The following is a 25,628-nucleotide window of genomic DNA, read 5'->3' on the forward strand; positions in this document are numbered from 1 at the left end:
TCCTTGACTGTCTTTAACATAATGTGAAATGGACAAATTTTGTGCATTTTCAACGATGTATCTACGTTCATTTCAAACGCAGAAAATCTTAAAAACTGGCTAAATACGTGACCTCGCTTCGATACAGGAGAGTGGTTTTGAATAGATCAACGTACGTCCGATGTCTACGTTTGGAAATCGCAATGTCTCTATTAATGACCTCGATTTGCGTTCGCGATTTCGCAAATAACTAAATGTGATTGGATCGTACGCAATGCGTTTATTAATGAGTTTATGAATATCCGTTATAGCCTACTCGCTATTATAACACAGTGGTACAATTCATTTAGGATTCTCTAAGGCGTTTGATCACATAAATATCCCATGATGCATTGTCATAACACATGTAAAATCAGGTATGCGCAATGGCGTTCTATGACATACTTACTCCAATAAACCATTTTCTCCCATCACAATATTTATATAATGCTTCTTTTGTTAGACGGAAACTTATATTCTTCTACACGATTGGCTGTTAATCGACCTTAATGCACTCGAATGAAATATATAGCAATTATTGTCACTTGTCACTTATTTCATCGATATTTGTGTTATTTCAGGTCGAAAATTCAACAAAGATGGCAATGAAACCGTCTGGTGGAGCGATGAATCCATTGACAATTTTGAAAAACGTGCGCAATGTATCATCGACCAATACAGTCAATATGTTGTGCCGGAAAATAACAGAACGGTAAAAAAATAGTGGGTACATTGTGTTGTTATAACCGTTTAGGTACAATGATAGCCAAGAGTCAAGTGACTCTCAAAGTAGAGTAAACTAGCACTGACTCTCAAATGGAGTCGTCTGACTGTCACAAGAGAGTCAGTTGATCCTACCCGTGGCGTCAATTGACTCTACCTTTTGTCATGCACGGCGTGGTAGTTCTTTGACACTGACTCTCAAAAGTAGTCGGACCTGACTTTTACTACAGAGTCAATTGACTTTACCCTTGAACTAGGGAATGTACCAACCCCAAACGACCTAAGCTAATTTAGGAGAAAAGTCAGTTAAAATCGCATTTTTGTAGAATTTGTAGCCACAAATCAATTTTGTCTTTTTGTAGATAGCCAGATTTTCCAAACTATGCATGGGCGCCCTCACATTATGACGTCATTATATGGGAAATGTTTGTACTTATTTTGGTATTTTGAAAATCAAATTAATTTGCCTATTTTGAATATATTGTTTGCTTTTGTTAATTGTTTATTCAACATTTAGATCAATGGTACCCAAACTCTGGGGGAAAATATTGCGGACAACGGAGGAATTAGGGAATCTTTGAAGGTTTGTTGATTCGCCATTCTTGTTTTATGTGTTATCGTTTGCATGTGCTGCCTTTGTTGCTCATTCATCAGCCTCTTCAATGGCGTAGCCAGTTGGGGGCCGGGCCGGGGTCGGTGGCCCCCGCTCATCGGTACATCTTAGGCCGCCGTCGGTACACGACGGGTCTTGGCAAAAAAAATGGGTCAACAAATGACAGTAAAAACTTAAAATTTTGGGTAATGTGTGGTTGCTCTATCCATCGGTGACATCCTATTTATTTTAAAGATATTAGAGCCTATCTTGACACTTTCTGTGACTTTCCGTGTATTTATTGTGGTAAAATATAGAAGATCATTTTACCTCATATAAACAAGACCCTCTAGAAGACGCCAGACCCTAACGAATAAATAATAGCACGGCAAAACAATCTATCTCTAGAAAGATCACTTAACCTTATTAATGAGTCGGGTGTGTTTATTTGTGTTACGAAGTAAATCAATGTAAAACAATATAACTTCCTAAAACGATTTTAAAATGTGATTATTAATTCATTTGATAATAAAAAAGTCAATTATTCGAACTTTAAAGCTCTTTTCCTTGAAACAGCGATGATAGCCGATAATAATGGTAAACATTTCATTGAATTCATTGAAGCTCCAAGAAAATGGCCAGAGAGTAACATGAATATAGGTGCAAATTTCACCTTGAGCACAGGAATAGTCCTATACAATTAGGGTCGGATTCGACCTTTGAGTACTTTAACCTGGTTAACAGGAAATTACTCCAGCAAAATCAATCAATGTCTAGCCCATCCTCCACATTGAATTGTGGACTGCACGTATGCCCAAATATGGCACTTCCCATTCAATAATCACCCACTTGAAATACCCTGACTCGCTCCAGTGACCAAAGTTATGGATAGATATGGGAGTTGTTTTTGCTGTTATCTGTCATTATACATATCAGGGAGGTACGAACATTTGCTGATGCCTCACCTACTCAGGTTTTAGCCTACATGTAATGTATATATTATTCTTGATTGACATCAAGTACAAAAAATGTCCATCAAGCGGTTTAGCTTTAATGCCCTTCGGAAGAGAGCGGTCCACAAGTGAGTGATAGTCGCTAAAAGTTGCATTCGATTTACACAGGGACTTTTGCAGGCTATGCCGTGCCCTTCTTTACTAAAACACCAAAGTGCGAATATTTCCAAACATCTAAATTAGCTAAAACTTTAGGACATGTTACATAACTATATTTTCTAGAATTTCTGAGAGTACAAAAAATATTGGCCGGTAATTTTTTACACAGTGACGTTAACTTGGCAATGTCTTACATACATGTTTGTAGAGGTCACACGTTAATGGTGAGAGAACTGTGTATAGGAAAATGAACAGTAACTGCAGTGTGCCATCCAATACGCCTTTAATAAACACAACACTTTTGTAACCCGGCCTACACCAAACCTGACCTTGTTATGACAATTTGATAGATAAGGTCGTGTACAGATTCTTATTAGCTCCAATTTGATACCAAACACTCAATATGGACAACATATTGCCAGAAATTTGATTTTGAAAAAAGTTGAAAATTGAAAAAGGAACACACAGATCTGCAGAGGTGAATTGCAGAGCGCGACCATTGACATAGCCCGAAACAACGACCGGGTGCATCATTTTGATTTAATTGCAACTTTTAAAAATGCACACAATTTCATATACTAGTATCAACCTTGGTCAATCTTTGTCAAATTGGCGCTAACAATAATTGTCAGAACAAGGTTAGGTATTGGTGTACGAATACAGTTGGTCAGTTCATACTCTCACTTCCACGTCTTTTTTCTTCAGGTGATGGTTTTAACTTCAATAATGCGTCACTACAAAATGTTTCGTTGCATTTTCCAACTGCTTTATCTAATTCCAAACAGTTTCTCAATGTTCAACCAACAACCCCTCCAAGACAAAAAATAACGATTGGTATATGTATCATAAACAGTCCGGTCCGACTGCCTGATCAGGATGTACTGCCGAATCAGGCAGTATGTTGCCGAGTCAGGCAGTATGATATCCCACAATGCAATGCTCTATTTCAAATAGAGCATCTTTTAATATACCGTTATTTCTTGGTTTATACTAAAGAAGTAGGTAAAATATATAAAATTATCAATGAATGTACAATTAGTAGTAATTTTTCATCAATTTTAGTTAAAATAAAGTTAATTTGCATATTTAAATCAAATTTTTAAAAAACAGTTAGAAATTGTTTTGTTATTTAAATTATTTTTCTCCCGGTGGAATTTTTTTTCGCCCGGTGAAAAATTGTCAACTTACATGTAGCTCATGTGTGTCAAAGTAAAATTTCCCCGATCTTTTATAAAATCACCATGAACAATTTAGTCCTTAGTCTGTCGAATTCGGAAGGGTTACCAAAGCCTGTGTTGCCTAACTCGGCAACATGCTGCCTGATTAGGCAGTACTTCCTGATCAGGCAGTCGGACCGGACTGATAAAAGGGATGTCTGGTTGCATACCGTACAAGTCTGATTGAAACTATTCATTTCCAATTGATGTTATTGTGATGATATGTTGCAGTTAGTAGTTCTTTAACATAAACTGTTCGTTCCAAATGCATTTCCAAATACAGGTACATATAGAAACAACCATATACAGCCTGTCTCAAAAAAAATTGTGCAAGTGAAAAGCGCCATCTGTGGCAATTAGAATACCGCTGTGACATTATGTTTAAATCAACATCAAGGGCATAGTCTTAGCTCTCAAATACCGTTTGTTCTGTTCAATTTGCTTTTTTAATCTCGAAATATGTTTAGTTAACAACGAAAGGGTAAAATCACAATTGTGCCACTTTTAATAGGGAATAGGGCTGTGTTTTGTCTTCAAAATGGTTGACTGTGTCAACCATCAAGACCTATGGAACATCATGCGGGATATACGCTATACCAGGATCAGGAATCTTCAGTCAGGACGAGTAGAGGTGACTCAGAGTGGTTCCAAATTGGCAGAGGTGTGAGACAAGGGTGCATTTTGTCTCCTCAGCTTTTCAACATCTATGCTGAGAGCATCATTAGAGATGTTTTGCAAGACTTTGGAGGAGGTGTTACCATAGGTGGTCAGCGGATCACAAATCTCAGATATGCAGACGACACAACCCTGAGTTGGAAAGCTTTCAATTTCTGGGTTCCATCATTAACACCAAAAAGTGACTGCACCAAGGAGATAAAACGAAGATTGGTAATAGCTCGAGGTATAGTCTCAAACCTGACCAAACTGTGGAAAAGCAAACTTCCTTCATCCCTCAAGGTTCGTTTGCTAAAATCAACTGCATTTGCTGTGGCATCATATGGATCTGAATCCTGGACGATGAAACTATCTGACAGGAAGAGGCTGGATTCTTTTGAGCTGTGGTGCTATCGACGAATCCTGAGGATTCCATGGACTGCAAGGAAGACAAATGAGTGGGTTCTCCAAGAGCTATGAGTTCAGAAGACCCTGCGAGCCGATATCATTTCTAGAAAGTTATCATACTTTGGCCACATCACCAGACATCACTGTCTTCAGACAACAATTGTCCAAGGAATGGTTGAGGAAAACGCAAGAGAGGCAGACCTGCAGCGAGCTGGCTTGACGACATTCGCATTCGATGGCATACTGTCATAAGAATCACACCTGCATACGTGTATGCAATGTGACCTTAGAGGGAGAGGGCTGTAAATGTAAACCAATGATAGCTGATGTTGATGCGTCTAATGCACCCCCCTTCGGGTCTCGTGCATTAGACGCATCAACATCAACGCGTGTGCATTATTTTGTCTAATTTCATGAGTTTGTCAAATTTCATGAACTTGTGTAAGTTCATTAACCTATAAGTGTAAAATATTTGTTTGTCTTTTAACATGTCTTGAGTGACAAAGAGAACAGTATTTACCATAATAAAATCATTGACATGCACATGTATTTAATTTTACAGCAGAATGTGAAATATTTATCATTTAATTTGTCGTAAGTGGTAAAAGAGGATCATTATACCTGTATCATGATAAGACAGTAAAAACAATTGTGTATTGTTGTGTAGTTGATGCATTCTTTTGATTTCCCGAAGGCACTCTTGATAAACTTGATGCTATCATTAATTTACATGTACAGGCCTCTTCCCTAGTAAAGGAAAAGTGGCACAATTGTGATTTCACCCATTCGTTGTTAAGTAAGCATATCTCGAGATTAAAACAAGGAAATTGAACAGAACAAACGGTATTTAAGAGCTAAAACAACGCATTTGACGTTGATGTAAGCATTATGCCACAACGGTATTTTCTAATTGATAAAGAGGGCGCATTTCACTTGCACAGTTTTTTTAGGCAGGCTGTATAAATGAGAAACAAATATTCACACGAAATAACCGAATTAAGAATAAGCGCACATCAAATGAATTGTATGCCAACTTGGAATGAACTGTATAATGACGTGTGCCACATAATCTTCTTTAGTTTGTTTTGTTTGCTTGTTTTGTTTGTTTGTTTGTTTGTTGGTCTTATTATTATTGTTTGTAGCCACGGAACGAAATTTAACGCAATTTACTATGATATGTTGGGAAATATTCATGTTACGTTTTAAATGTTGTGCTTACTCTTTACTAAAGCTACCTGGTAATTTGTATTTGGACAGTCTGTATTTGTGAATATTATTTTATTCTTAGAGAAACTTGTTATACAGGAACTATGACGTGTTGATTGTGTTCAATTGATTTTACACAATTAGGGCTGTAAGTTTTCTATTGCAAACGTATTCACTGTGAACGCTGGTCATAGCTTCTTTTGTTATGCATAGTCGCGCAAAAAGTCGTTCGATACATGTTGAAATTAGCATAATTCAGAAATACACCTTTTTGCTTTGAAATTAATTTTCTCGGTCAAATATAAAGCAATAATTGTTTTTACTTCAGTAATGTCAGTTAAAAATATAGTGCTAAAATCCTAGTGTTAAAATTAGGCATGATATTGTGTCTTTTACTGTAAGATTTTTGTTTTTATAGACCCTAAAGAAAGATATTTCCCACCTCTGTAAAGCACATCGTGTGGGTCTATATATTATAGTTTTGTCAAAATATCCGTTTTGATTTCACCTTTTCCACTTGCGACTCCCAAAATGTCCAACCAGTGCTTCATTTCTAATATAACCAGCAGAAATAATCAATATTTCTATTGTGGCTTGCAAAATCATCCATCCATGGGTACATTCGCGAGTTGATTTTGACAAAATTGGTAGTCGGAATTGTAAAATGGTGCAATCAGAACCGAAATTCGGACAAAACTATGACATATAGCCCATTATGATGTGTTTTAGAAAGTTAGGAAATATCTTTCGTCAGCGAATTATGTTACTTTGAAAAGCAAAAACGTTAACCCCAGAAAAAGCTCGTGGGGCAAAATGAAGCCTGTGAAAATCGAAAATCTTACACTGGAAGCCTAAATTTTACACCTATGTTTAACACCAGGGTTTGAAAAAGATATACAGTACCAAGCATTCTCCTGAATTTACCGAAGAAATGAAAGTTATTGCTTTTCATTTGACCGAAAAAATAATTATTGCGTGAAAAGGTGTAACTAAAAATTTTGCTTACTGCAACCGAATTCGATCGTTTCAAGCGCCTAATTAAGTGACTGAGTGGTTCTTGTTGAACAATAGGCATCGACTGACTAGCGTTCAGCCTGTATTGTCCTTTACAAATGTCAGCTTCACATCAACTTCCAATATGTGTGTTTCTTTTTAAGGCATACAGGGACAACCACGATGACTATGTCAAACTACCAGGCTTTGAAGATTATTCACCTGAACAATTATTTTTCCTTAATTTTGCTCAGGTAAGGTAGTATTATGTGAACTGTGCAGTTTCATTTGATATGTTTTTATAATTATTTCCCTGATAGGTTGTGTTTATTGATAACCATGATAATAATGATAACCTTTTAAATAAAAGACAACTTTCCCTGAGCATACACCCACACCTATCCAAAAAACTTTACCTATAATATTAAGGGTAGATGCGGAATTGTTGGTTGAAGCAGCCAAAAGATCGATTTTCATTATTTAAATCAATATATTATTGAAAAATAACACTTTGATGTTTTGAAAAGTTCATTCTACAAATCACATACATTGCAAACTTGCTTGATTTATTGCTGTTAATGAGTTATGTTCGTTTTACAAAAGTATTGTTGTTTAAGCCCTCTTTTCAACATACTCAAGAACAGTAGCGTAGCCAGCGGGGGGGGCAGGGGGCAGAGTGCCCCTGACAAAAAAATGAAAGAAAAAGTGCCCCTCTGACAAAAAATGAAAGAGAAAATCAGGAGGGCAAAGGAAAAGAAAAAGGGCAAGGAGCCCCTTTTCTAGCAAAATTCAGGGCCAAAATAGTGTAAAATATAAAATTTTTCCGCGCTACGCGCGCACATTGTAACAATAAAGCCCTATTTTAGCCGGATAATGGCGAAAATAGTGTAAAATACCATTTTTTTCGCGCTACGCGCGCACATCATCCCAATAAGGCCCTTTTCGGGAAGCTCGAAAACATACAGTCTCTATGTATTGTATGATGCAACTGCAATTGTTTTCGTCTGTGCCCCCAAAATTTTATTTTGCCCCCCCTGACCAAGAAAGCTGGCTACGCCCTGCTCAAGAACCACAGGACCTACAAAAGTATATCTGTGATATTTGAATAAACACTCGCTATGAAATGATCAATGCAATTTTTACCAAACTTCATTACCATTCGCAAGATGCTATGAACTACCAAATCGAAACAGTTTAAAATAGTTGCTATAAACCTTAATATTCGTCTATTGTACTTCAATTCGAAGTGTTTATTATAAGACTAAGATAGTTACAGTATTGTACGTTTCGAAGTGTTTCTGATCATTTTTGTTTCATGCATTTAGAGCGGATCAAACATGTGATAATAAACAATTGTCATGATTCACAACGCTGATCATTATTCACGTAATTTGTAAATTGAAACAGAAAGATTTCAATCTTTTTCTGATCAACAAAAAGTCCTAAATGGCCTACCATACTCAGTTGTCCTTTCAGTGCCAAATCTGGATTCAGCATTTCCTGGGAGGACTCTGACAACTTTGATGTGATGCGGGTACCCGTTTATTCAGAGGATAACGTCCAGATCCAGATCCAGGTGTTACCAACCGATGTAACAATTGGTCTTCTACTTCTTGAAACTTCCACAACATTGAACTTGTCATGTTTTTATAAAGTAAACAATGACTACTGATGTAAAAAGAAATGACATTTTTTTATTGATTATCAACCACATGTTTTTCCCTCCTCCAGATTTACGGAAGAAGAAGAATAATCAGCTGAAATATTTCCTTCCACAGATACTGAATACATGTCAAAAAACACGCTGCGACACCACTGCAACAAATACGGGCCCATTCCATGTCAACTCCAGGGATGTGCACCGCAGCACCTCTTCAATTTTTTCTTTTTCTGTGTGGTGGTAGATATTGATGAGAAAGTAAAATCCTGAAAATTTGAGCTTCATACTCCATTTCGTTTTCCCGTGGCATCAATTTGAAATTTAGGGGGTCAGCGTAAAAATGTGTCGCAACGCGAAGACGACGTTTGGAGGTCCATAAATGTATAAAGGGAACCCTTTAAAACTTTGAAAAGTATGTATCCTGGGGTACTTTTTGGTGTAGAATTCAAATCTGCTATTAGAAAACTTGTAACTCCTTTACTTTAAAAGATATAGGGCCCTCAAAATGCAACGTCGTCCAACCAGGACCAACTTTGGGGGGGGGGGGGGGTCAGAACTCCAAAAGTAAAAATAATTTTAGCGTCAAATTTTTTGCCAGTCAGAGCCCTTTGGTAGGACATTACTCTTATCCAATATTGAGCATATTAGAATACATTTAGCTGAGATATTACCCATGGAAAACCACTTTTTTTACATTTTGACCCCCCTGAAAACCAATGTCAGACAATTTGCCCCACCATCAACTTCAGGTATGTTGAAGATATGTTCTTGGACAACATTTCTGAGAGATATTGGCTTTGGGTCTTGATGGCTTCAACACATCAGTTAGGTTTGCCTACTCCATAGAGTTGTACACATTTTTGATTTTGCATGTATAATGATTTAATGTACAACTCTGTGGAGATGCAAACGCTAACTAACTAAATTGAAATTCAAGAAGCCAAATAAAAACGAAAATGGAGTATGAAGCTCAAAATTTTTTTTTACTTTCATCAAAGTTGGTCTACCACCACACAGAAAAAGTCCAAAAAATTGAAGAGGTTTGATTGCGGTGCACATCCCTGAGTTGACATGGAATGGAACCTAAAAAAAGTAATGCGCAGGAATAAACTGTGCTTCGAATGTATATCCCACATTTGGCATACAATCAACCGTTGTAGAATAATGGTCATTCATTAATTAGCGGCGGGTGGGGGGGGGGGGGGTAATTACTTATTGGTAGGCGTTTTTGAGAGACGACACATGAGTCGCTAGGCTGACTCGCAGAATGAGATCATACTTATACGACCATTGCAGCTAATCGAATGAGATGACAACATTGTAGCACTCAAAGTTCGTGAGTCTCGGAGTTTTATGAGTCAGCCTAGCGAGCTATATGAATCATCTCACATTATGTTCTGCGAGACTAACACGAGTTTGCAAGGAGTTAGCCTTATCTTTTCATTGAATTGCAGATATGGTGTAGTAAATACCGACCGGAAGCTCTAGATTCTCAAATTGACACGGATGCACATAGTACACCACGATTTAGGTAAGATCACATGATTTGGTTTTGAACTATTACTATGTTAAATCAAGGCCAATTATCTTCGAAAGCGACGCATCATGAGAAACAGGTGAGATTACGACATCTTTGTCTCATAATTACAACTATTCCTAGCGTGTATACATTTTCTTTGGTATTGTAATAAAGTCAGTAGAATCCCCTAATATATTATTTATTCAAACTTTCCCCTTTGTATGAACAATTAGTCAAGTTAGGGCAGTTGAAAGGTTATCAGACTTCAGTGCGAGAGGTCCTGAGTTCGATCCACGGCGTGGTTGGCTAAATGTTCTCGTGAAAATAATTGCGCTATTTAAAAGTCCCTTGGACAAGAAACTAGCTGCCAATCTTGGTTTATACCCGTACGGTACTTGAGGAGCGATGGTTATTTGCGGGCAGACTAGGATATTGCGTCTATATTGAGCTGCGTCCCTGAATGTTGTTAATGGTTTATATAATAAGATGTGTCTTGGACTTTAGTGGTCAGTGAAAATCTGAAAAGTGTGCAGAGGCCTGTGGGTTGGTAAATCCTGATTTTTTATTTTTTTTTATGAATTGCTTGCTTGCTTACTTACTTGCTTTTAAAGCCTTAATGTACGATTTCCGTCAAATTTTAATTTTGTTATTCTTTATTCAAAATGTTGAAATAATACAGTGTGGGCAAAAAACAACTTTACCCAATTTAAAAGGTTCATATCTCAAAATTGAAAAGTCTGCTGCAAATTGTTTTCACGTATTCGTAAAGAACACCTTCTTTAAAGTATTTGGTGAAAAAACTATCCAAAAATGTATTAAATTAAAAACGTGACGCTAGTTTTAAATCAAAGAGTCAAAATTAACTTTGTCCACGCGAAGGCCTACTAGCTGTCGCGTCGCATCACTTGCAATGGCGAGTTCGGTAAAAAATGCGATTGAGAACCACTCAAAATACGCACAAATTTGTTCAGCAATTTTATATAACACAATGAAATAAATGAAACATTTAATTTAAATGTCAAGCTATGATATTTCGTCATGATATGCAGCTTTTACGCTGCAAAGATAAACACAATTCTCTTCAAATATGCGCAAAGCAATTGTAACCTCAAACCTGATTTTTTTTGTCATTATGAAATGTTATCTACAAGAAAGTTTGAAGTTTGAAGTTATTGAACTTATTGCGTTCGTGGTATGTTCGGAAAATTGTTGCGTCGACAACTGGCTCTGGGGTTAGCTGCAAGTTCCTTTGAACCGCAATATTTGCAGCTGAACGACCAGTTCTTGGACGTCCGCTCCGTGCTTTGCATATATTCATCACACTTCCGAGGTTGTGAAAGTTGTTCGTATGTCGAGTTATGGTAGGTTTCGGTGGGATCTTACGTTCTGGAAACGAATCCGAAATTGACGCTGCACTACCAAAAAGCTTTCTGTTCTTAATTAAGTATACCTCTGCCATAAAAGTCATCTCTTTTGTTGTGAATTGCCTTATCTTGACACCTTGTAGGCTTATTTAAAATTCAAAAATTGCGCCAGATTAAACGTTTGTAATTGTGTAATTTTTATGCTAATTCGAGTACATGACAAGTAAATGAGGGTTAAAATCGATTGTATTTCTTTCATGCATGTAAAACAATCATCACTTTTCAAAGACAAGCCAACCGTGTTTACCAATTACATGTATGCCTAACGCATATGTATGCCGTACTCTTAGCAATCGGACACATACCATTGAATTACGTGTGGACAAAGTGATTTTTGACCCTCGGACGTAAAACTAGCACCATTTTCTCATTTTAGCTTCTTTTACTTTCATTTCTTCATCACATATTTTTAGAAATATATACATTTAGAATATGCAACAATACAATATTATGAATAGCTCTTCTACAATTCGAGCAACCACCCTCTGAAATTGGGTAAAGTTGTTTTTGGCCCACACTGTATTAGTAATAATATAACTGCCGGGAAGGGTTGCTGTCCATTTTAAGTTGAAATAACAAGGTAAAGTGAAAGAAACCCCACTGGTTATTATGGCCATTTTACATACAGTTCTATGGGAGGACATATATATATATTATCATAATTTTTAAATTATGATAATATGTCGAACTTTGCTCTGCTGACCTACAAAGACAACAAATTTTGGTGCAAGTTAGGACATGTGTAAACATTACAAATATGCAAAAAAAAATCAGGTTTGAAAAAAATTAACCAATTTCATATTTTTAGATCGTACATTATGCCTTTAAGTAGAATGGTGTCCTCGAATCACAACAGAACGCCAAATCCTTCTGTCCTGCAAGGCCATTCCCAAATCCATAACATCCTGTTTCAATACCTCCCCATATGTGGTCTACCAAGTTTTCTGTTTCCATGCTTAGGTGTCCAATGGATCATCTTGGCTACAGAGTCGTTTTTGCTTCTGTACGGGATTTTGTTGGGATTTTGCAAGGATGGCGCTCTTTCATTTCTATAAAGTCCATAGCGCCAATAGGCGAACGTTTACGGTAGTTCTCTGATCGACCGAGCGATATGACCCTACTCGCGTATTGGGTACTTGTGTACCTCTATCTAAATACGAACCCTGATATTCAATCATGGATACTCATAGAGCTACGTAGAGGAAATTCGCGATTTGGGGGTTCACGACAGCTGTATCTTTTTTTCGTAAAAATGACGAAGATGAATATGCATGCATGATATCGACAATTATTTCAAGTGCAGGTGCTTGAGGAGCAACAATGAAAAAGGGTTGAAATAGAGGTTTCGGGGAGCCTTCCAAATAAGAACGCAGTGTCTAATTAAATAAATCGATCTCACAAATTTTCTCAAAGTAAATGCATACGACCTCATCCGTCATACAAACATGTCGAACACCAAATGAAATAAGTATAGGAAAGTAAAAAATACTCCTCCTTTATATTGAAAACGCCATACATTGACACAACTTTTCTCACATGTTCCCACAGGGTCATTGGCACTTTACACAACTCGTTTGATTTTGCTAAAGCCTACAACTGTCCAGCAGATAGCATGATGAATCCGCCAGCGAAGGATAAGTGTGTATTATGGTAGTCATTGGTAGTACTTCAGTATAGAGCAATATACAAATGCTTTTAAAATATTTGGAAATACGAAATAGACATTTTAAAACAAGCTTTTCCTGTATGTTTATAGTCTTTGAAAGTAATTTACTAAAATCAAGTTGGGAAATAACCATTTTAAGATGTCTTGCTGTCTTGCAACCTCATTTCCCAAAATAGAAATATTTGTAATTCCTCACCCTCCAGCCCGAAAAAATATCCTGACTCACTCGACAATTGAAATAAGCGCCACTTTATCACAAGTGATGGCTATCGAGCAAATATCCCCACACTTCCTGGGAAAAGAATGGTCACTAAGGTAGGGATGTTCATAAAATTATAAAGTTCAACATTTGTAGCTGAAAGTTCTTTCATTTGAAAGAGAATCAAATTACCTACACAATAAAGGGTCAATCATGTTTCTAGTGTATATACTTTTGAAGTTACAGACAAAAATATTGTCACCAAATTGCCTAAAATTTTGTGTGTGAAATTGTGACAGCAGGCACATGTACAATGTACACTACTGCATGTGACCCCAGATGACCTCATATTCTTTACTATAAGAAAGCTGGTTTGGATGGTCTTGATTTACACACAAATTGCTTTTGCGCTTTAACGGGTGTCGACTTGGTCGTACCCAGCCCCCTTGTGGAGCAATGAAGGATTTCAAAGCGTCTCAAAATACTTCATGTGCTGTACAATGTCAGTTAAGTGAAATTTTACCTTTATTAGCATGACTAAACCATGCCATATCTTTTATACACAGAGTAGTGTCTTTGAAAAGAGCGCTTTCGTAGTCCAGCTATCATTGCACACACATGTGGTGCGTGAACCCTGGTTGTAGTGTAACTGCTGTATTAATTTTTGTAACTGCTGTATTACTTTTTGTGAATATTTTAAAATAGGATGCACACAATCTCAAAATCCTTGGTGGGTAGAACAATCTCGTTTTAGAACCCAGCGACTCTGGTTGGCAGCGGCTTGTTCTATCAACGTTTTGTAGAGGATATACAGTGAATTGTGTGGTAATTTTATTAGATATAGATACATTTGGAACACAATAGAGACTAAAAATAAAGTTGAATAATTGAATATTAAGAACAACAAGCACAAAATAAAATAAATATTGGTGATGTAACAATAGCACTTTCAATGGTTCTACCACAATAATAAAATTGTAATCAAATTCAACGGACAGTGTTCGTATCAATTTCAATATGTGTTATTTCATTATGCAGTGGCTATTCGTTTACATTATTGATGTATGTATAATTATATTTAGAAAAATGAAAAATAAAGAATTATGTTTTTGTTGTATCGTATTTGCCATTTTGAAATTTCGTCGCTGGGCGGGGAAAAGCTGATATATAATTTCAAGGGGCAAATGCAAATCTTCATAATAAAAAGTGAACCTCAATATCAAAACCTCACGTGCAAATTTGGTAAATTTGGTGTGTTCAGGTGTATCGAGGTGGAAACTGTCCATAGATGCATTTATAAGAGAATAATTTTGTAGCCAAACCTTTCCATATGGTGCAGATGTTAAAGATCTACATTTTGTTATAGGTGTATAGCATCGCATACCCTTTGTGATCAATTGATTTCAATAACGACTTGTCCTTTGGGAAATATTCACCGAAGTTGGTTGAAAAATTATAAATTTTGCTCAAAAGTCATAAAAAGCCTATTTTTTGTCAAAATTTCAGATATTTTTGGTGAAGTTGATCAAAGTTTAACAAATATAAAAAAGGGGTCTTAAATGTTAATATCTAGTTTTTAAAAATTGATAAAAAAAATGGGAAAAGAAGACTTTGCCTTTCTACATATGAATACTTACTTTAGACCAACAATTTAGAAGTTACGGGCTCAAAAGTTTAACTTCAGGGTTAAGACCAAAATACCAGCGGCGAAGGGGTTTATAAAATTTAGCCTAAATCTAATTGCAATCATACATATGAGCGTATTAAGGAGTTACTGAATGTAAAATCTATGACTAAATAAGTACACATTAAAGTCTACACCACTCTGTTAAAATCTTACGAAATTACATTTTTTATCCGATTTAATCATAAGATAATTATCACGTCGATTTGTCTACCTTCGTTTGTCAAAAATCGTTTTTCTCGTGAAAAAGTCATTTCCTAAGATATTTAGATTTTAACGTGTTCTGTGGATTTATACTCCCTATCATTCTGTAAATACATGCCATAACAATGTACCGCACACAAAAATATCAAATCTTAAAGAAAGCTTTATTGACACTAAGTACTTTATGGGTTATTTATAATAACAATTAATTACAAGTCGTTATTGTACACTGGAAAGAGTTTGTATTGTGTGTGTGATTGCTTAATCAAATGTCTTTCAAGCGTATTTTGACAATATCTTTATTTCTCATGTTGATTTTCTTGCTCACTTTCCACCTTGTCGATTATCTATATCCATTTCTTTGTGTTTTGTGCATATATTTCTAACACAATTTTATTCAAGTGTTAAATAAATGTTTCGACAGATGTTTTCCACAAATGTTTTTACAATAAAATTTTGACATCAGTTTTAAAAATGTTCTTTTAATGTTTTCGTATAAAATATTTAAGAAACGTTTTCACGACCATTAGATAACCCGACAATTAAGATGTTATTGAAACTTTTTGACCAAAACCAAAACATGTTTATGACGTTTCAAAAACATTTTAGGAGGCGAGACTACTTAAAGAGGAAGCCCACCAGAGTATTTTTTCTGGGGTGAACCAAACCTGCCATGGTTAACAAATTAATCAGTGATAAGGATATCTCTGAATTTGACAGGTGCTGATTGATGCAATAACATTAAAACACCAATTAGCATCTGTCAGTTATTCAGAGATAACCTTATCACTGATTAATTTGATAACCAGGCAGGTTTGGTTCACTCAGAAGAATTGATCTGCTGGGGCTTCCTCTTTAACGATATATTATTATTACATGTAGGAAATACTTACCTCAGAAAAGTAATGGTACACTCCCATTATGATGATAACATATCATGCCACACCTTAGTTAAAAAAACACCGGAATATAGTTCAATGGCCAGCGATGGGCGATTGCAATATGACCAATAGCTGATGAAGCTTTTCTATATTTCTACTGCATATATGGTTAATTGGTCGCCTAAGATTGAAATATGTAATGTTCCGCTTTAAACACATCAAGATTTTTTCAAATTCCATTCTTATTCGCGTGCAAATATACTTTTGTCACATATCCTGCATTGGCTGTATGTCAAGTAAGAGGGTTTCTCTTTAGTTTTACACATCGTGGATAGAATCTGATAATTATTATGGACCAAGCAGCACAGCTTCAGCAATTTTGGGCGGTAGTGCTAAACGGTACACCCAAGTATTGTTCTCCATATAACACCATACCAATTCTAGATCCGACGGTAGCTGGTGATTATCTGTTTCTTCAAGAAATCACGGCCATACTACCCATTCCGTTTATGGTCGTCGGTATACTCACCAATCTGGTATTTCTCTTAGCCGTTCTCCGCGCGACCAATATACGAAATGCCGTAAATATATATCTCGGCAATCTTGCTGTGGTTGATATCATTTTTCTTACGACCATCGCTGGTGTTTACATCGATAGGAAGTACACGAAGCCGGCAATCTACCATGAGACTTTGTTTGGTTGCTACTTTATGTCAGCTGCCGAGGCTGTTGTATTTTACGCAACGATATGTTTGATAACTCTGGCTCTTATCCATCACCTGTGCGTCAAACCGTCGGAAGGTTTTGCTAAAGTAGCAGCAGTAGGGAATATAGCAACATGGATTGTAGCACTCGTCTTCGGATGTCTTGCTGCTATTCAATACGGCAAAGTCTGGCGTCTGTGCTTTGTATGGCCCAAATTTCCTGCAGTATTTCAATATCTCCCAAACGGTTATGATAAATGTGCCCCAGGTCCGATTCAGGACAAACATTATGCTTTCTATCTTGAGTTGATAAAGACTGCTACGTTCTTCGTCGGTTTCTTGGCCAACATCATCCTGTATGTGCTCGTTTGCAGGAAAAAATCCTCTGAAGACTCTAACCCAGATATGACTAACCAGGTTTCTCGCTTACTCGTTGTCAATGGGATTGTCATCTTTCTCTGCCACACCATCAATCGCGTTCTCAACATCTTCAATGCCATGACTATTTTCTTTGGGAAACCTGCTTTAGATCAAGAAACGACCGCTTTCCTGACGCTTACCGGGAATGGCCTTGTTTACCTGAATTCATCCATTCGACCAGTGATCCACGCTGTTTGTAGCCGTGCGTATAGAGGAGGGTATTGGACGGGGTTAACAGGACATAGTATCGAAGTGGAAGATAGCGCGGTTAAAGATGCAAAAGACACAAACAAGTAGATACTATTGTATGCGGAATTAGTGGAATCATATCCTTTCTGTAATCAAAGGTGCGACATGTTCCGCAGGCCAGTACCCAGGATATTTTGGCGGAGTGCGACCTTTTTCAAAAATAAGTTTGCTTACGTGCAAAAGTGAACACACGAATGAAAAGTGGAGATTTTGTCGCACCCTGCCTCCTGCGTACGTACCTGATTTTCTGGTCAATATGGATAAGTAATCACTTCACATTATATTTACCGTTTTGTATAATCATATTTAGGGTTACAGGTCGATTGTCCGAAGGCTGATTAGTCCGAAAACCAAAACACTTAGTTATAAACCCTATTCTTACCTCAGCTCTTACCCGAGACTGCTTTGCATTCCCGTTTTTGATAAACAGATCACACCAGCTATGTCATTCCATTAAAACACAACACATCCCCAGTGACCGCTCGGCCGAGAGAGTCGCGGTTTTCGGATGGGAGCGGTTCTCTGAACCTGCAATCGGTTATGAAGTAGACTACTCTAACCCTAAACCAAACCTGGTTCTAATCCTAACTCTGATGCTAACCCTAATATAACCATATCCCGCACTGTAACCCTAACCCTAATACTAGTCATATCCCTAATCCTAACCAAAAATGTCCTAAACCCTAACTTTCGGTCTAATGACCCTTCGGACTACGCGACCGTTCTTTTATTTCCAGCTGTCCTATAGTTAAGTTACTTAATTCTTTAAATATAAATATTTTTGAAAATGTATCAAGAACATTGAGAGTTCAAAATATGATAATATAAATAGTGATCCGTTTCTTGCTCGTAATTATGTAATGCACACCACTAAACTATAATTCTGTATCAATTTCACAAATCACAAATATGAAAGTTTATGTTTCTGTATGAGTTGTTAACACGTATTAAATAAGATGATGAATAAAATTGGCACTTTCAAAATAAATTACAACATGACTGGAGGACATTGATTTCTTCGTATTCAAAATGCAAGTTGATATGTCTGATGTGCTCTCATGTCCCACAAAAAATAGTATCCAAACGCTCATACCAGAGCCCTTAATAATTATGGAACAGAAATAAATACGAACAAAATATGAGGAAAACCAAGGATTCTATAGAATAAGCCATCTGTTTGCGTAAATGAAGTCCATATCAATTTGTAAGCGCTCTTTAGCAAAGACATAGGTAGTCTTGGGTTATCTGTTGACCTAATGTAAAAAGGTGTTTTTGGGGAAGTGTTAGCCTTCGTTCGATGCAAAACAATTTCTGATTGGATGAAGGGAACACTTGAGGTTTTGGCAAAAAACAATCACAGATGTCAACTTTCCATTAGATCTTACACAGTTCTTATGATACTATGCACTCAGCCGTGTAGTATAACACAGACTGCGTGGAGACTAATCTCTCTGTGCTGGAAATATCTGTGTACTCGGGTGTATCGAGGTGGAAACTATGCGTAGATGCATTTATAAGATAATCGTTTTTGTAGTCAAACCTTTTCTTATGAGTCACACACTCAATTATGCGCAATATGCATATGATGTTATGTCTTATGTAAGATATTGACCTTTGGAAGAGGTGATGCATATTTTTTCGTTCTGTATTATAAAAAAAAGTCTAAATGACGAAAAATCACGAATATTTGGTCGTTTCTTTCTATTACTATCATATTAGAAAAAAACCAAGTAGCTGAAGTATTAGTTCATGACCCCATATTGGCTTTGGCTATATACGTTGTAGTTTAGTTGAAAAGGGTGCGAAAGAATAGCACTCGATATCCGCCATCTTATATAGGGATTGAATACAAGTGTCACGGCCCTGAGATAACTAAAAGGATATGTGTGTCTTTGAGATTGTGTCCTTATTGGATTCTCACAGTTTCCCTTATGCCCGGGCACAAATAATTAAGATTTGTCTCTCTTGGCATACAAACAACGTGTCTATAGCTGTTTCATATCATATCATATCATATCATTTTATTTGCCAGCAAAAAGACACATATACATATAAAATATTGCACAATATCAAAATTACACATAAATATATAAATTACACATGCAAAGATATAAAAATGTAAACCATGGAAGGTCATAAAGCAAGAAATTGAAATTGAATTGACCCATGTTGGAGGAAATAGAGAGATGGCATGCCTTAACCAGGAACAATTTAAACAAAGGACATGAGAACCCCTGGCAGGGATAGCCAGATAGTGACAAAGTCACTTTCAAAGTGGCTAAACCTAATTGATTCCCAGCACAATCACAATCAGCACAGGGGAACAGGGCAAAGGATGAATCTACCTACATTCTCCAACATAAGATGAGGCGTGATAATACAATGTAAGCACAACCTTTAGATAAAAAAATAAGCCTAAGCCCAACTAAAAACTATTTTGAATTCCAGCTAATTGTTTTGAAATGTTTTTTGAGATTGTCCAGGAAATTAAATATACTAAACAAGAATTGGTCTTTGAGAGATGGAGGAAGTTGATCAAAATAAACTGGAAAACGATTGAAGACAGTGTATTTAAAACTATCGGTTCTAGCATAAGTTCAGGCATGGATGGCATCAGCACTATCTTATTGAAATCAATCATAAACAATGTCAGCATGGTCCTCTGCCACATTTTCAATATTTCAATTAAACATGGCTTAGTTCCTGATAAACTCAAAATTGCCAAAGTGACACCAATCTTTAAATCAGGTGACACCCATGATTTTTCGAATTACAGACCAATTTCAATCCTTCCAGCCATTTCTAAATTACTTGAAAAGGTTATTTATAACCGAATCCATGATTTCATTTCATCGACAACATTCTTAGTCCCAACCAAATAAAAAAAAAAAAAAAACGATCAACCTATATGGCAATTAATGAACTTTATAGCATAATTACCCAGAATTTAGATAATAAAATTCACACTGTAGGTATTTTCCTTGATCTCAGCAAAGCTTTTGACACGCTCAACCATGAAATTCTTTTAAATAAACTTGACACTTACGGCATTAGAGGAATTGCTAATAATTGGATCCGTAGTTATCTTAATAACAGGAAACAGTTCGTTGTATTCAATCAAACCTCATCTGAAATGACATCAATCACATGCGGTGTCCCGCAAGGATCGATATTAGGTCCACTTTTGTTTCTAATTTACATTAATGATCTTCCCCTTTGTTCTACCACAGCTGACTTCATCATTTTTGCAGATGACACAAATATTCTCTTTTCCCACAAGGACGAAAATTCTCTCGAAACCCTGATTAATAATGAATTGGAAACTATCTCCAACTGGTTTAAGCTAAATAAACTCTCATTAAATGTTAAAAAAACTAATTTCATGATTTTTAAAAATAAACATACTACCAAACATCAAAAGGAAATTAATATTCATATTAATAATAATAAACTAGAAAAAGTCCACACAACCAAATTTCTTGGCATACTAATTGACGATAATCTTTCCTGGAAATCTCATACGTCCCATATATCTAAAATAGTCTCTAAATATAATGGCATTATTCGTAAAGTTCGTCCTTTTCTTCCTCAGGAATCCTTATTTACACTTTACAACACCTTTGCAGTTCCCTATATTTCATACTGCAATATTATCTGGGCTGACAAAAACAACTCGCACATTGAATCACTTTTTCTCCTCCAAAAAAGAATCATCCGCACGTGCACTAACTCCCTTTGGCTGTCCCACACAGAACCCCTCTTCAAGCAACTTAACACACTTAAGATTCAAGATATACATTTTCACCAACTTGGAACGTTCATGTTCAATTCCCACCACAAATTATTTCCAACTGACTTGTCTCTAAATAACTTGTTCATTACAAACGCAAGTATTCACGATCACCTCACAAGACAAGCCAGTAATTTCCATGTCAATTTAGCCAAAACAAAACTTGCTGATAATACCATTAAGATTCAAGGTGCTCTACTATGGAATTCACTCCCCCAGTCAATCAAATCCAGCTCCTCTGTGTCATCCTTCAAAACTAATTTTAAAAAGCATCTCATCAGTAGCTACATTTCTGGCTAATGGATCAAATATTTTTTTTATATTTCTATTATTATTATTATTATATTAAAATATATATCAGATTGGACTTGTTTTCGTGTGTTTGTGTTATATTGTTCCCTCTGCCTTGCGGGTAGATCTTGGTTGGAGTTTGTCCCCAATAAATTATTTTCCAACAAATTTTTTTGTATGTAACTCCAATATTGAATATCATTATCATTTGCTATATTTATCATTTACTTTGTAGGTACTAGCCTTTTTACAATTTCACATGTAAATGTTGGATTTAGGCCTCTGATTTGCTCATGCATGCATGTTTTGTTTTCAAGGTTGTAGGCCTATATCCAATATTTGTTACATTTACAATACATCTTTTTCATGTAATATTTTGGAAATTGCCTAAAATGACTTAATATTCTAGATATGCCTACTGGTTATAAAATTATTTCTTATTTAATATGCATTGTATACTTTGAATTTTGCATTGGTAAATCTTGTATTTTCTCTACTTACAAGGCTTGTTTGTCTTTGTTCGTTTTTTTTTTCCTAATGTATTAAATTTTGTTTTGCTTATTGTAAAATTGAAACATTATGTATAGGGTGCCACGTCATCACGCTGTGCGTTTGGTGGCATCCTCATCCGCTGTTTCTCATACTTTTGTCATATAATTTAAAATGTTCCACACTGTTTTATACAAGAAAATATTATTCTGTATTATGTTAACATGTATTTTGAATGGATGAAATAAACTGAACTGAAACTGAACTGAGAATGGGAGAACTTAAGAGAATTACTATGACGAGTATTGATGGAAATATACTCCAAAGGATCAATATCATGCTTGCAGTAAAAACACTTGGCAATAAAGGAAATAGCAAGATAATTGTATCTATTGCACACAGACATCAGACCTAGTTTTTCAAGGCGTACACCATACTCGTTTTTCAAGGCGTACACCATACTCAAGCTCTCCCCTGGGTGCTGGAATACAGTAAGCAAAAGAATTAAGGTAGCAGTTGTGTTCACTCCTGCATATCCAAAATAAAGACAAATGTGTCAAAATTAAAACAAGCAGCCGATGCCTGTACTCTCTTAAGACCTTATTTGTTGAAATTGGTTAAGAATTAAAGAAACGGTGATCCAAAACCTAATGAAGATATGAAATAAAAAGTTGCACTTTTCGGTAAAGAAAACAGATATGTTATAATACAAAAAATTGTATTATAAAGTATTTTCAGGCTATGAATTTTTTCAAGATTTAAAAAATGCTATTGTATTGATATGATAAAAGAACGCTTTTGAAACTCAATTAATTGACAAACAAGCGGCATTAATACAGCCAATGTACTTACACTAAGAATATTTTAATTTGCACACACAATGGACATCGGGTAATAGCCAACCATCTCTATTTATAATACAATTGCTATAATCGGTAAAGAAAACAGGAAAAAACATAATTGCTTCATACTTCAGTTATGGTTTACCTCTACGTCGCGTGTTGTTATTAAGTACCAAACTGACACTGTGATTTATAAAGTATACAGCATTCCAAATATAATTGTTCCAATTTGTAAATCAATTCAAAAATCGAAGAAAAAATATCCCAAAAACCCTGTCTATACAGACAGCAAGAGCCTAGGGACCAGTTATTTTCACCCTGTATATCCCAAACAAAAATAGATATATCAACCATTTTTAGAACGTTTTGCAACCTACCACCGTGAAGTTTCATGTCTTATGTTCTAATTTACCCAATGACCCCCAAACCTTTCTCAGATAAATGTGAGAGTTAATGTGCTTTGTAGTCCCATTAGAAATTACATTATCTCATCCAAACGATATTCAGAATTTCAAAATCAAAATTGTATATAAGAAAACGTTATCATGTAGTAGTGAACAAACCTTAGAGTTATATATTTTCACGGTTTGTTTCTATCAACATTCAAAATGCTATTATATTGATATGATAAAAGAAAACTTTTGAAACTCAATTAATTGACAAAAAATACTCATGTCTTAAAGTTTTACAGTTGTGGGAGGACAAGATGTTGATTCAGCTATCAACTAAAGTATTTTGACCGAATACCTTATACTTTGTAATCTAGTGGCATTTTTCGAACTGTATACTTTATTTTGATACACGCTGTATTTGGCGATGTTCTCCGACTGATCATAATGTCAGAGCGGTTTTAAATCGTCTATATAGTAGATTTCAAACCTCAACGCTTTAACGCCATTATAACCTACAATCCAAATACGCAAGATGCTTGTCTCAATCGTATGGTCCAATTCAATGACCGCGTCTGCTATTCTGTCATAGTTGGCTGCAAATAGCTGTAAAAAACCAAGAAAAGGCTTCTTTTAATATACAAAATAAACAAACGCAAAACTGAAATAAACATAATAGATAAATAAATAGGTAAATGTTTTAAGATTATTTCGACATTCTCGTGATTGTTTGCACAAGAGAGAAATCTGGTTTCCATAAAACGAGAAACCTGCTATTATTATTATTATAATAATAATAATAATAATAATAATAATAATAATAATAATAATAATAATAATAATAATAATAATAATAATAATAATAATAATAATAATAATAATAATTATTATTATTATTATTATTTATATTATTTATTCTGATGATGACGACATTGATACTGATGACGAAGATGACAACGACGATGATAATGATGATGATTAAGGTGATATGACGATGACCATGACATTGATGATGACGACAACGACGACGACGACGATGATGATGATGATGATGATGATGATGATGATGATGATCATGATGATGAAGATGATAATGATTATGACGATGATGACGACGATGATGATGATGACTGTCAACCAGTTTGCTATACGCACCTGCGTATTATGTACGATAAAACAGACAACAGCCCGAAAGGTTGACTCAACATTTTGTTAGATGATTAGAAAAAATGAAGAGCAAAATAAAAATCACAATTAAAACATTTTTTACAATTTTCCACACTTTTTTCTTATAATTCTTAATGCCGCCCCTTCTTCTTCTGACGCCCTTTCCTTTTTGCCGCCCCTGCTTTAACATAGGGCCCAAAGCCCCCCCTCAATATTATACGCGCATATATGGAATTAATCTCACCTTGTTATTTCCTTGTTCATCAAGTACATATACAAGACCAGTCCCCGGTATATCATATTGCAAGTACAACGTAGTCACCCACCATTGATAACCACCGTAACCAGTGCCTTGTGTAACAATTCCAGATATAAAGACCGAGTCGATTAAATCAATCTGTATCCAAGGGTTATCCGGATCAGTGGCGCTGTTCGGAACCCAGCTCGTAGTACTATTATACCTTGCCTTAGGGACAGGGAACGTCGGTCCATGAACAGATGATACTGAAATTTGATCATCACTGATTGATCCATCTTCCATACCAAGGGGCCTCAAGTACAGAACTGAAACACAATACGTCAGGAAGTTAATCACTTATTAAGACAATTGTTGCCGGTTAATGTCATTTTTACAAACCGGAGGAGATACAATTAAAAACTAAACTATCCAACAAATAATTCAGAGGAAACATTCACCGCATCGTTATGTTTTAGGCCCCTACATGTTTAGTGAAACTTTTGTCGGCCTTGCGTCCTGTATTCCGTAAGAGTACTTATCGTTAGGGTATAATAACTGTTTTATGAGAAGGTAAATAAATTACATATTACCTTCAACAATGAACGTCATAGACGCCATATTTCCAGCTAAGTCAATTGACGTGTAAATCACTGTTGTTTTACCATTGGGAAACACATCTTCGGGGTCATGACTGGACGTCAGGGTCTGGATACCTGAATTATCAGTAGCTACTGGAGGGGTCCAGGATGTTGACAAGATGACATCAGTCTTTGACAATATCGCTTGGTATATGTCAGAAATATTGCCAATAATTATCGGAGCTTCCTCGTCTACATAAGTATAATGTAAAATTCAAAACTGTATCCATCAAAGTTCGAGTGAAGGTACG

General features: G+C 35.9%; 3 protein-coding genes across 4 annotated transcripts in view; 2 read left to right on the forward strand and 1 right to left on the reverse strand.

Annotated features, from left to right (window-relative positions):
- The window catches only part of LOC140168294 (membrane metallo-endopeptidase-like 1), a 38,057-nt gene extending 22,539 nt beyond the window's left edge, over window positions 1–15,518 (forward strand). For both annotated transcript variants that reach the window (XM_072191647.1, XM_072191648.1), the window contains 5 exons: window positions 600–730; window positions 1,259–1,324; window positions 7,088–7,177; window positions 10,038–10,114; window positions 13,075–15,518. In XM_072191647.1, coding sequence (XP_072047748.1) covers window positions 600–730; window positions 1,259–1,324; window positions 7,088–7,177; window positions 10,038–10,114; window positions 13,075–13,180 — 470 coding nt within the window. In that variant the 3' untranslated portion in view covers window positions 13,181–15,518. The remainder of the gene's footprint in view (window positions 1–599; window positions 731–1,258; window positions 1,325–7,087; window positions 7,178–10,037; window positions 10,115–13,074) is intronic.
- Window positions 15,519–16,510: 992 nt separating this feature from the next.
- LOC140167630 (uncharacterized) lies at window positions 16,511–17,581 on the forward strand. Its single transcript, XM_072190927.1, has one exon. The coding sequence runs from the start codon at window positions 16,511–16,513 to the stop codon at window positions 17,579–17,581; it is 1,071 nt and encodes a 356-aa protein (XP_072047028.1).
- A 6,022-nt stretch (window positions 17,582–23,603) lies between these two features.
- On the reverse strand, window positions 23,604–25,562 carry LOC140167272 (retinoschisin-like). The gene is made up of 3 exons (XM_072190606.1): window positions 25,330–25,562; window positions 24,746–25,065; window positions 23,604–23,940 (listed from the first exon to the last, which is right to left on the reverse strand). Exons 1-3 carry the CDS (start codon window positions 25,355–25,357, stop codon window positions 23,785–23,787), a joined length of 504 nt encoding a protein of 167 aa, XP_072046707.1. The 5' UTR covers window positions 25,358–25,562; the 3' UTR covers window positions 23,604–23,784.
- Window positions 25,563–25,628: the final 66 nt, after the last annotated feature.

This window comes from Amphiura filiformis, chromosome 13, assembly GCF_039555335.1.
Source record: "Amphiura filiformis chromosome 13, Afil_fr2py, whole genome shotgun sequence".
NCBI lineage: Eukaryota > Metazoa > Echinodermata > Ophiuroidea > Amphilepidida > Amphiuridae > Amphiura > Amphiura filiformis.

Bases quoted from the DNA above. Each gene is read 5' to 3' on its own strand.
- LOC140167630 (XM_072190927.1), top strand. From the start codon at position 16,511: ATGGACCAAGCAGCACAGCTTCAGCAATTTTGGGCGGTAGTGCTAAAC.
- LOC140167272 (XM_072190606.1), bottom strand. From the start codon at position 25,357: ATGGCGTCTATGACGTTCATTGTTGAAG. The intron at 25,066-25,329 runs GTAATATGTAAT...ATTGTGTTTCAG, and splicing joins TATGACGTTCATTGTTGAAG to TTCTGTACTTGAGGCCCCTT. The intron at 23,941-24,745 runs GTGAGATTAATT...GGTTTTTTACAG, and splicing joins ATGAACAAGGAAATAACAAG to CTATTTGCAGCCAACTATGA.